At 40.0% G+C, this 12,653-nt stretch overlaps 1 protein-coding gene across 2 annotated transcripts in view; it reads left to right on the forward strand.

Moving 5' to 3' along the window:
* Positions 1-4,444: 4,444 nt before the first annotated feature.
* Positions 4,445-12,653, forward strand: part of LOC111155095 (hydroxysteroid 17-beta dehydrogenase 11) — a 39,157-nt gene continuing 30,948 nt past the window's right edge. The window contains exons 1-2 of one of the 2 annotated variants that reach the window (XM_022515150.1): positions 4,445-4,807; positions 11,311-11,418. In XM_022515150.1, coding sequence (XP_022370858.1) covers positions 4,598-4,807; positions 11,311-11,418 — 318 coding nt within the window. In that variant the 5' untranslated portion in view covers positions 4,445-4,597. The remainder of the gene's footprint in view (positions 4,808-11,310; positions 11,419-12,653) is intronic. The other variant, XM_022515158.1, reaches the window with a different exon arrangement.

Below are 12,653 nucleotides of genomic sequence, written 5' to 3' on the forward strand. Positions count from 1 at the left end.
TCACACAACTAGAGAGTGACAGCTGGAATTCCAACCTAACTTTAGAGTTTTTGCTTTGATGTTATGCTGCCTCGGTCTTCATAAAGGCCAAGGATGAATAGTTTTGAGTTGACTCTGATTTCTTCTAGTCCAGTCTGCCCCAGTTCGTCTAATGGCAGCCTCCTGCTGAGGAAGGCCACTATTTAGTCATAAGAATGTAAATGCTATCTGTTGATTTTTGCTTTCAGAATCAACATAGACCAAGCACTGAAAATGTTACAGTTACAAAATATAGATATGATCAGTCCTGAAAATATGAAAGTAAACCAGATGTGACTAGGTAGGAATGGACAGCTGAGGAAAACAATAGGGCTTACCCTACTTTAACAGAATGGGAAGTCAGAAGTTTCATCATACAGGGGCAGGAATAAGACATAAAAAGTGTACGAGTTTTAAATATAAACAGGGAAGGCTGGTGGCTTAGTCAGTTAATCCTCTGCCTTTGGCTCAGTTCAGGATCCCAGGTACTTTTCCCTGTCTGGCTCCTCCTGCTTGTGCACTCACTCTCACTCTCTCTCTCTCTCTTTCTCTCTGCTAAATAAATAAATAAAATCTTTAAAAAATATTTAAAAATTTTTTTAAATATGGCCAAACAAAAGTAGTGAGAATAGTGACATAATTGTATTGGGAATATATAGGGAGAAGGGTGTTAGGAGTGGAATAAGTGAACTATATCCTCAGCTGTCATGGAAGAAAATCAATTAGTCATGTCTAGTATTAAGAAATGACACTGTAAGCCTTTCTTAGGAGCATAGATGTCAACTGTGCAAGAGACAACTAAAAGGGTTGCAAGTGTTTAATCTGAAGAGCTAGACAAGGGTGGGACTGAGGACTATTGGTTTTTATCATCGACCCTGCTGAACCATTTTTTTTAGATTTTATTTATTTATTTGAATGAGAGAGCGAGAGTGGTATTGAGAGAACAAGTCGGGGGCAGAGGGAGAAGCAGACTCCCCTCTGAGCAGGGAGCACAACGTGGGACTCGATCCCAGAACCATGGGATCACAACCTGAGCCAAAGACAGACGTTTAACAGACTGAGCCATCCAGGTGCCCCTTGTCGAACCATTTTTATCTTATATATTTACATATATATAATATATATGTATAATAATTTATAAATATATAAAAATAGTTATATATTTATATAACTATATAACCATTTTTATTTTACATATTTTTACATATTGAACCAGATATATTATTTACTTTGAATTCATAGATTCATTGCTTTAAAAAAATGTGGTTGAACAAGCTAATATTTAAATCCCTCCAGCTCTAAAAATCAGACGTCAGAGCCAAGTATGAAGGTCATTCTGTTCTAGAATGACTGAAAAACTCTTGGAAGACCTCCTTTAGCACAGTCAGGCAATCATTTCTGAATATTCTTCCTCAGTGTTCTTTAAAGTAACAGGGAAAAGAAAAGTGACTGTTCTTAATTGGCCTATGTAATTGCAAAGTATGGTGGCCTTTCCTTCTGAATCCACTAGGACTCTAAAGAGCCAGCCTGGCAAACATAAATCTCTTACTTATGATTGGTTAAAACACAGTAGTAACTATCATTCATTAAGTACATTTGTATGTAAGATGTCAGCTCTGTGCTTTTTAAATATCTCATTTACTCAACCAAGCTGCTAGTGTATCCATTTTACAGATGAATTAACTGAGAACTCAGGAAAGGGTAAGTAATTAACCAGCTATCACATAGCCAATAAAAAGTTGGCAGGAATTCAAAATCCTAGTTTTAAGGGTGCCTGGTGGCTCAGTCAGTTGAGCATCCAACTCTATTTCACCTCAGGTCGTGATCTCAGGGTCCTGAGCTTGAGCCCCAAGTCAGGCTCTGCACTTAGGATTCTCTCTCTCCCTCCCCTACTACTACTACTACTACAACACACACACACACACACACACACACACACACACACACACACACGCTTGCTCTCTCTCTAAAAAACAACAAATAAAAATCCTTGTTTTAACAGCTGTACTCTATTGCCTGTTAATTAGGAATTAAGTTACCTAATGGTATGAGAGGGAGGTGTTATGAATGCTGTAGGAGTTATGAACAATAAAAGGTATTATGAGTAATAGTTTTTATCCTTTTGAATTTTTCAAAGTGATTTAGCGGTGGCTTGGCTTTTCTTCTTTGCCCTAAGAAAAAAGGCAACATAGCATAGTGGTAATGGCCTAGATCTAAATTCAGCTCAACCATTTATACTATGACCTCACATGATCTACTTATTTCTCTTAATCCTTTGTTTCTTTATTCATGAAATAGACATCCCATTGAAGCTACTTCTTTAGAGTGTTGAGAGGGTAAAATGAACTGTGACTATACGTGAAACACTTGGCATAATGCCTAGTCATAGTGAGTGCTCAAATCATATTGAAGGGCTCCTTATTATCTTTACCTACATCCCCCCTTTTTAATGTCACTTCAACATCTGGGAGGGCAGCATGTAATTAAGATGCTCCACACAGAAAACATTTTAAACTTTCTCAATGAGAGGTATTTTTAAAAACTGCAAATATGTAAAATTCCACACGTCGCTCCGTGTCAGCTTAGTAGCTAATTATCATTTACAAAACCATCCACATTATAATTTTATTAGTGCTAATTATAACTTACATTATAATGGATGGGTAGTTGATAGAGCACTGTGCTTAATGCTAACTCATTTGAGCTTCACAAGAATCCTGTAGGGTAAGTATTAATAACATCCCAATTTTACAAATTAAGAAATACCCTCAGGGAAGGAAGTCACATACCCATATTGGATTCAGGTGTGACTGTTTTCAAACACTGCATTCTTTTCCTAGACCAGGGGAACTCTGGTCAACTTAGTGGGTCAAAACTACATGGTTCTCTTTAAATACAATTTTCTTTTTCTTTCTTTTTTTTTTTTAGGATTTTATTTTTTTAAGTGATCGCCACACCCAAGATGGGGCTTGAACTCCCGAGTCTCATGGTCTCCCAACCGAGCCAGTCAGGTCCTCCAAATACAATTTGCTTAATAAAAAATATTAGAGACAGAATTTACATATATGAAAGTCAACATATATGAAAGCAAACACACATACACATATAAAGTGTATTTTCTTCCCATAGATATTGGACAAAAAGGTCTGACAAAGGCTGAACCTGTCTCTAGCCCCAGTTATGCATTTATTTGTTGAGGGAGCTTTAAACTTTTTTTTTTTTTTTTTAAGATTTTGTTCATTTATTTGACAGAGAGAGATCACAAGTAGATGGAGAGAGAGAGAGGGAAGCAAGCTCCCTGCTGAGCAGAGAGCCCAATGCGGGACTCGATCCGAGGACCCTGAGATCATGACCCGAGCCAAAGGCAATGGCCCAACCCACTGAGCCACCCAGGCGCCCCTGTTGAGGGAGCTTTAAAAAGTTAATCCAACTGATCTATTCATTTATAAGATAGGGAGATAAACAGTTTTCTTCTCTACTTCCTAAGAGGCTTTTTTAAAAAATCTAATGAGATAATATATGTGGGAAAAAGCTCTGGAAACGGAAACTTTCTATGCAAGTATTTGTACTATTGTAAACTTGGATTTGAAAACCATAAGAAAAAGTTGTAGATGATAGATGTATGAATTCTTTGTGAACTTCATTTTCTTTGTGATTTTCCTGCCTCTTAAAGTGACGTCAGTCATCCACATGGCAGAAATCTCTTTCCAAGCACTGTAGTGTCACACAATTTGAATTACTATCAAGATAATCTTTATGCAAGGTGATTTTCTATTTTATTATTCATTCTGGAAGCAGTGATTTATTAACCTGGATAAAGATACAATTACATAAGTGTCACATGTTGTGTTTTCTTCCCACAAATTGCAACAGGTTGAGTGAAAAAGGTTATCCAAATATACTGCTCTTCCTTGTTCAAACAAGGGTCGTTAAGGATGGTATGATACGATTTTTCCTGGCCCTTGATTATCGCTGCCCTTGAAAGGACAACATTTTCTCTGCCCTCCAGAAATCGCGTTTAGTTCAAACTAAAATGTGAGACATAGTATCTCGGGGTGGGTGGGGGGCGGGGGCTTGCGGAACAACTGACCTTCTCCCCACGTTCCTTTTAAGACAGGAAACTGCATTTGCATCCCTTCGCTAGTGGTGAGCACCAAGTTTCAAAGAAGCATCTGGACTGCGGACACTGTCAGCTATCTTTGGAACTTGGAGAGGAATTACCACATTTAGGAAAACAAGCGGGAGCTGTGCCCCGAAGGTCGGCTCGCCAGACCCCGAGGTGGTGGGTCAAGGACCAGACGACCGCGAAGCCGTGCCCTCCTCTGGACTTTGTCCCTCCCAGATTTCTGAGCCAGCGAGCAGCCACTCCGCACTGCAGCCCGAACCAATTGTGAAAGACCTAACCAAGCCCAGCCCAGCGGAAGGAACGATTTCAGAGTTGTTTGTTTCTCTCCGATAAAAGGAGCCCTTCCTTACCCTGGCTTCTGTGCTCGCGGGCGTGTGACGGAACCACCCGCCAGAAGCAGTTTGGAGGGTCTGGGGGAAGGAAGCGCGCCCACAGCTCTTGGCAACGAAAAGGATGAAATTCTTTCTGCAGTGCCTCCAGCTTCTGCCTTTACTCGTCATCTTCACCTTAGAGTCTCTCCTGAAGCGTTTTATTCCTAAGAAGAGAAAATCAGTTACTGGGGAAATCGTCCTGATTACTGGAGCTGGACACGGAATTGGGAGACTAACTGCCTATGAATTTGCCAAACGTAAAAGCAAACTGGTTCTTTGGGATATAAATAAGGTAATAATGCTTCCTGTGTTTTACCTTCTGGCACCTTTAATTGTAGTCATGGATGCATTCTGTAGGCAACAAGCCCGTACAGCATCTCTATGAAGTAGGGAGAAGAAAATGACTATTGGCATTTTATAGATCCGTTAATGTTTATGATTACAGGATAAATGGACCTAGAGGACATAAGATTCGCGGTTACTACCCATCACTAATTTTGCATTGTAAATGCCTTACTTTTGCCCAGAAAAGAATTTGTGATCTGCTCCAGAGCCTGATTTCACTGATCCCTCTATCTTAAACAAATGGAAAGAGTAATGGTTTTAAGTTAACCTATTAAGAACTTTGAACCTATTAAGAGAAAAATTCTACTTGCCGTTACTGAGCTGAGTGGGTTTAAAAGATACCCAACAGAAAAGAATATTACTGTATCATAGCAATTGCCAAAAAATAATTCTTAAAATCATGTTTTAAAAACAATTAAAAAAAAAACAAAACAAAACTCTTTGGGGTACCCGGCTGGCTCAGTTAGGAGAGCGTGGGACTCCTGATCTCGGGGTCATTGAGTTCCAGCCCTATGTCGGGCACCAAGTTTACTTAAAAAAGTAAAATTAAACAAAACAATTTTTAAATAAAAATAAAAGGAAACACTCTTCAATACACATAATGTTTTACAAGAATAAAGGTGTAGGCTTAAGGAAAAGAGGAGGATTTAGAATCTAACCTTTTACATGGCCAGTGTTGGATGGACAGAGGGATTCCTCGAGGCACCTGAAGGCCTGAAAAGCCATCTCTTACCCATTAGTCAACATCCAGCACTGTAGCTGTAAACAAAAATTCGGGGAATGTGCCATTAATAAGAGTTCTCCCAGTGAGTGGATGATTGAGATAGCAATCAGCAAGTACTTATTGAGTATCTGTTGCGGGATAGTAAGGACAGAGCAAACAGGCAAACAATCTTGTAGGGAAAATAGACTTTAAATAATTATACATGCAATGGAAGATACAAAGGAGGCCCAGTCTAGTCTGATGCGGTCATGGGTGGTGAATGTCAGGCATGGAGGTAGGTCACAGTCGGAGGAGCCCTCCACCTCTTCATAAGCTGCCTTCTGACTTCTAGAGCTTTAGAGTCCTTTTCTGCAAAATGGCTAAAATAACAGTACTTACCTTAAAGGTGTGGGAGGCTTATACCAAAGAGTACCCATAGTGTCTAGCAGTGTTTAGCAGTGTCTGGTATATGGTCTGGATAATAACACGTTTGTTACTATCCATTCACAAAGTGAAGTTCAAGCTAACATTGCAGGACTTAGGGTTAAGAATTAGGTTACACATCTGTGTTACTGGCTCCCAATACTCTTTGCTCTTTCGTACAAAATTTTCTCTGATTTGAAGTGGAGTGCATTTATTCAACAAGTATTTATTGAGTGCCTACTATGTGTCAGGCACTGTTGTAATGCAGAACGAAGGACACAGCAGTAAGAAACACAAACTTCATGAACGAGGGACAGTAAACAAGATATGCTGTATAATAAATTATGTAATTGCTAGAAGGTGGTAAGTATAAAGAAAAGTAAAATATGAAAGGGGGTAAGGACTCTGTATGGTGGTGGCTGGGGGTGGGACAGGGAGGAACATGTTGATCTTATACAGAAAGCCTCCCAAGATGGAGATAGTTGAGTCAAGATCAGAAGAGGCAGGCAGCCCTTCGTATATCTCTGCAGGATCAGCAAATTCAGAGCATGGCACAGAGTGAGGGAAGGGAGAGAAAAAAAAGAAAAATCTAGATCTGTGCTTTTCAGTATAGTTGTGGCTACTAACCACTGAATGGTTGTTGAGCCTTTGAAATGTGGCTCCTCTGAATTGAGATGTGCTGTCGATGTTATTACACCAGGATTTCAAAGACAGTATGGAAAAAAGGAATGCTGAGTATCTTACGAACAACTTTTATATAGATTACATGTTGAAATACAGTATTTCATAATAATAACAAATATTCCAAAATAATATTTTGGGTATATTAAGTTGAATAAAATACACTTCTTAATGCTATTTTTTCAAGTGTGGCTACTAGAAAAATTAAAATTAAGTATGTGGCTCACATTGTATTTTATGAGACAGCACAGGTCCAGAAACTTCTGCAGCACCTCCGGATCATCAGGGTTCCTGGCAGCTTACTGTTTGTGCTTCTGCTTTTTCTGGGGGAGCCAGTGCAAGGTTTGGAGCTAGATTCTAGGCTGTTGGGTTGCAGGGAGAAAGAGCAGTTAGGAGACTGGTGGTAATCCAGGCCAGAGATGATGCTGGTTTTGCAGACCAGGAAGTGGTCAGAAAATTAAGGACAGTGTAGTGAGTATTTATTATGTTAAATTCATCTCATTTAAATAAGCCATCTATTATTTTAAGGTTATATCCTCCCCGCTTGTTTTGTGGGTGAAATACACCATATATTTCGTGAAATTACAACGATATTAACTGGTAGTTTCTGTGTTGGTGTTAATGTCCTTACTTGGCTAAATAAAAAGATGGGCAGTCCTAGTTCAGTATACATACTGCAGTCCACTGGTACTGAAATTCTACAGGTTTTAAAATTATGAAAGTGTGAGAACCACTAAACCTGACTGGGGAGGGAGAGTAAGGGTGGAAGTTTCAAGCAGTCCAGGCAGCAGAAGCTAGAGATGTCCAACTTTGGGGCTGGTGACGAGGGAGAATGAGTGAAAAAGAGGAAAGCTTCAGATTGTTTTTAGATCCTGCTGGAAGGGCAGGGAGGGGCCAGTTCAAATTCTTCCCCTCCCCCGCCTCTGCCCCAGGGTTCAAAGACAAATTATCTCCAGAGACAAATTTCTCAGATTAAGTCAAGCTGCCAGGATAGTAATGCCCAAAGATACCCTTCTCGGGAGGTCGAGGGCAGACATCTTCCTCTTCATCAAGAAGTCCACAGAAAAGGAACATGAATTTAGGGAGGGATTCATGGTAGCTTCCTCTTCGTTGTTCGACTGAGACGGGCAGCATGAATTTTTTATTGTTTTATGTAGATAATCACATTTCTTGACCAGTCACCCGCATGCCTGGTTAGATGAATTTGTGAAGATAAATTTATAGCAAGTGGTGAGCACCTATAATATACTCAAAGACTATTTATCAGATGGAAAAGTGAATTAATGAATGAAAAAAGCACTGGAAACAATCAGAAAAACATGTAGACGTTTAGTAGTCTAAGTAATGGGCAGAGAGCTTTAGTTGCGGGGATAAGGGGGCAAAGAAGGGTAAGTAAAGACTTCAGAGCGAGCCCAGGATTAAAAATTGAGACTGAGTATAGCACATTAGGAAAAAGGTTAACAAGGCAAGTGTTGAAGAATGATGAGCAGGTCCACTGTGCTGAGAAGAATTTTAAGGGTCCACTTACTTTTTATTTCTCACCAAATGAATATGGAGACTGTCTAAAATTTTTCGTGGCAGGATTTCCAACTTTAATTTGCTGCATAGTTCAGGAGGTATGGAGTGCAGACTTTGGCCCTAAATGAGGAAGACCAGGGGAATAGGCGAAAAAGCATGATTGCAGATGTAAAGGACAGGTATGTTTGTTGCTACACATTCTGCCCATTGACAGAGACCAGTACTAAGCAAATCTCCACCAATGGAATAAAGGGCAAATGGAGCTTTATGTAGACTTTGTTTCAAGTAAGGACTGAATTTTGTGAATACCCAAAGAATCAGTACCATATACTTTTAAAACTTTCTTTATTGCAGTAAAATATGTATTACATAAACATTTCCATTTTAACATTTTTAAGTTTCAGTTTAGTTGTGTTGACTACATTCACATTGTTATGAAATGACCTCTGCTATCCGTCTCCAGAACTTTCTCGTCATCACAAAATGGAACTTTGCGCTCACTAAAGTTACTCCCCAGGTCCTGGCAACCACCATTCTACTTTCTGTCTCTGTATTTGACAATGCTAGGTATCTCACACAGCTAGAATTATGCAGTATTTGTCCTTTTGTATCTGGCTTGTTTCACCAAGCTTAAGATCATCAAGGTTCATCCATGCTGTGGAATATGGCAGCATTTTGGTCCTTTTGAAGGCTGAATAATATTCCATCATGTGTATATACTACATTAATGAAATTATACTTTGAAAGGAAGGGGCCAGAAGCTGCCTGTCAGGTATAGGAGGGCAACATAAGGTTTACTTGAGATGTTCCAATGTCCTTTGGGGAATAAGGGCTCCTCATCAGAGGACAAACAGCAGTTTGTGGGAGAGATTTCAGCAAAAGGGAAAACACCCTATTTCCTTTTACTGTCAAACAGTAAGTTCACTGAGCAAACTGAATTTTTTCCATAACTGTCCAGATTTGGGTTTTTCTGCAAGAGGAGTTCAAGTTTACCAGCAAATTCGCACACTAGTGTTCTGCTCTGCCGTTCTCTCTGTGCGTAAATGTAGTAAGTCTGTCCACTTGTGCGTTAGTTGACAGTAATTTCTTGGCTTGCAGAGCTCACGGAGCTCAGTCGAAGGTATGGTTTGAGGCATTCTTTACAATGAAAAAGCTACAAAACTGGTGAAGGCAAACCAACAAACAAGCACAAACAGAAACAAAAAAAAAGAAAAATGAAAACAGAACCCCTAAGGTCTAATCATGAACTTCAGGTGACAAAATCAACACTCCAGACTGGGCTTGTCATCATTCCTTTTCTCAGATCCGCTCTCCTTGTGACTTCCATCTGACTGTTGCAACACTATGTCGCCATTTCCTCCAACTAAAAAGGAAGCACTTCAGCTTCAGTTCTTCCCACCTTCCTCATCTAGCGGCCAAGACCTGCTGAGTTTGCCTCCTGAAGATAGGTTGTAAGGCTCAGTCTCTTCTCCTCATTCTTTCCAGTCGTACCACAGCTCAAGCTTCTACCATCTGTTGGCTGAATCATTGTAAACTCCCTACTAATGTTTCTCTCTTCCTGCAGTGTTGACCCCTAAAATCTGTCCTCCATACGTTAGCAAAAATAATCAGGGTAATATACAAATCTGATTCTGTAATTCAGTCAGTGCCCACCCTCCCCAACTTTTTGGATAAAACCTAGTATGACACACAATGTCCTTTGATCTGGACTCCTGCTGGCCTTGAGCTTTATGACTCCAATCTGCTAATATTTTCCCACTGGACCTTCCTACTGTCCATCCCTTTGTTTACACTCTGCCTGCCTGCCCTTGCCTCCCTTATCTTTACCTGTCTGTTCTACTCACCCTGGTACCTTTTGTTGTAGAATTGTATTTCATGCCCCTCCTCTGTGTTCCCATAACTCTCTGTATATTGTTTTGTTATTATACTTATCATGGTGTATTAGTTTGAACCATATGAAACGGCCAGCATTCAGTCCTTTATTCCGACATAATAACAATTTCATGTGTCCTACCTACCTATGTTTCCTTTATGTATCTGCTAGACTGTGAGCTTGCTGAGGTTAATACTCTCTCATTCATATTTCTGTCTGTAAGGTTGTTCTTTTTTTTAATATAATTTTTTATTTTTTTAATTAACATATAATGTATTATTAGCCCCAGGGGTACAGGTCTGTGAATCACCAGGTTTACACACTTCACAGTACTCACCATAGCACATACCTTCCCCAATGTCCATAACCCAACCACCCTCTCCCTACCCCGCAACCCTGGCAACCTTCAGTTTGTTTTGTGAGATTAAGAGTCTCTTATGGTTTGTCTCCCTCCCAATCCCATCCTGTTTCATTTATTCTTTTACTACTCCCCAAACCCCCCAAACCTCTGTAAGGTTTTTCTAAGCACCATGACTGTGACCTACACATTAAAATGTAAAAAGAATGAGTGAATGAATGAATGAATGAGTTAACCCCTTTTTATCTTGCAGCTAGAAAATTGATACTTGTGAATAGTTTTTAGTGACCGTTTTTAATGGAAGAAAAAGCTCAATATTTTTTAAAATCCTGATAGTATTTATCACACATTCACATTCATTCATATGAATGTGTCATATCACAATGTGTGTCATACCGCACCTATTCACAAAGTATTAAAATTCGTGAATACAAAACCAGTATTTTAAGATTTTTATGTTCTTTTTAAAATTATTTTTTAAAGATTTTATTTATTTATTTGACAGAGAGGTAGAGAGAGAGAGCACAAGTAGGCAGAGCTGCAGGCAGAGGGAGAAGCAGGCTCTCCGCAGAGCAGGGAGCCTAACATGGGGCTCGATACCAGGACCCTGGGATCATGACCGGAGCCGAAGGCAGCCGCTTAAGCCACCCAGATACCCCAGATTTTTCTGTTCTTTTAAAAAGCTTGCTTTAACTTTGGTTCCAAATAAAAAACTAGTCAGAGTACTAAGAGCAAAGTGTAACCTATATCCCTGCCAAAGATCTGTCCAGTTAAGTTCTTGCCCAACGCTAGTTCAAACGATCTGACTGTCCTTAATTTATTTTCAGCTGTTGATATAATATGTTCATGTCATTTACATTGTTCTCTTTATCAGATTTTTGTTGCCTTTTCTAGCATGGAATTGAGGACACAGCTGCTGAATGCCGGAGACTGGGTGCGAAGGCTCATGCCTTTGTGGTAGACTGCAGTAACCGAGAAGATATTTACAGCTCTGCGAAGAAGGTGAAATTTTGCCTTTGGTTAGAATCGGATCATGTCAGAGCCTGGAGGGATTCTGGAGCTGACAGGGTCACGATGCAGACAAAGTAGCAGAAGTTTTGTCATTTGCCCACGATTGTGCAGTCAGCTAGTGGCGGACCCACAACTAGAACCTAGAACTGAGTTTCCCAGACTTCAGTGTGTTCTAGAATCTTTCAGAGAGCCTGTTAAAAAATGACGCCCCCGAGGTTTGCTTTCCTGGATCAAGCCTTGGGCCCAGGAATCTGCCTGTTTAGTACCGCACATACCCACACCTCACCCATGTGATTCTGCTACAAGTAAATTCTTGGATGACACTGCAAATCACTGACAGGGTCTTCAGACGCCCAAAGAACTGGGTTAAGGAGTTAGGATAAATTTAACTCTATCGGGGTACCTGAGTGGCTCAGTCGGTTAAGCGTCTGCCTTCGGCTCAGGTCATGATCCCAGGGTCCTGGGATCGAGCCCCACATCGGGCTCCTTGTCCAGCAAGGGAGCCTGCTTCTCCCTCTCGCTCTGCCTCTGCTTGTGTTCCCTCTCTCTTGCTCACTCTATCTCTCAAATAAATAAATAAAATCTTTAAAAGAAAAAAATTTAACTTTATCAGGCTCTGATCATAGATAGATTTATCTCTGTAAAGCAGTATTTGCCTCTTTTATATACAACTGAGATGTGCTGTGTATATATAATGGTGCCTCACTCCGAATGCATTCATACATGTTCTTGTTAACTGAATGTCAAAATAGTAAGAAAGCAGTAGGATTATCTGAGCAAATTCCTTAAAATACACATTCCTGGACCTTATCCCTGGATAATCTGATCCATTACAGTATAAAGATTCTGACTGAACCAGCCTTGAGAACCTCCTTGCTTGGGGACTTTTAGATTTGCAGACATTTTTAACTTCTAATTTTGAATTGTAACCTTATATCTCAAGCTAATGCCTCTATTACTGGCGAGGCCTGAGCTAAGTAGACAAGAAACATCTGCATTTAACCGTCACTATTTTACTTAAATTAAGGATGATTTTCTTATAGAGAAATGTACACTCTTCCAGTTACTACTGGCTATATGAGTGCGAGTTACTTAACCTTTCTGTGCCTAAGTTTCCCCAGTTATAAAATGGGGATCACAGCAGTACCCACCTCAGCGTTGTTAGGAAGATTAAGTGAATTAATGATGTAAAGTTTTTGGATCAGTACCTGGCACACAGTGATCCC

The sequence above is a fragment of the Enhydra lutris genome, unplaced genomic scaffold, assembly GCF_002288905.1.
Source record: "Enhydra lutris kenyoni isolate GAN:26980312 unplaced genomic scaffold, ASM228890v2 scaffoldscaffold3, whole genome shotgun sequence".
Lineage (NCBI taxonomy): Eukaryota > Metazoa > Chordata > Mammalia > Carnivora > Mustelidae > Enhydra > Enhydra lutris.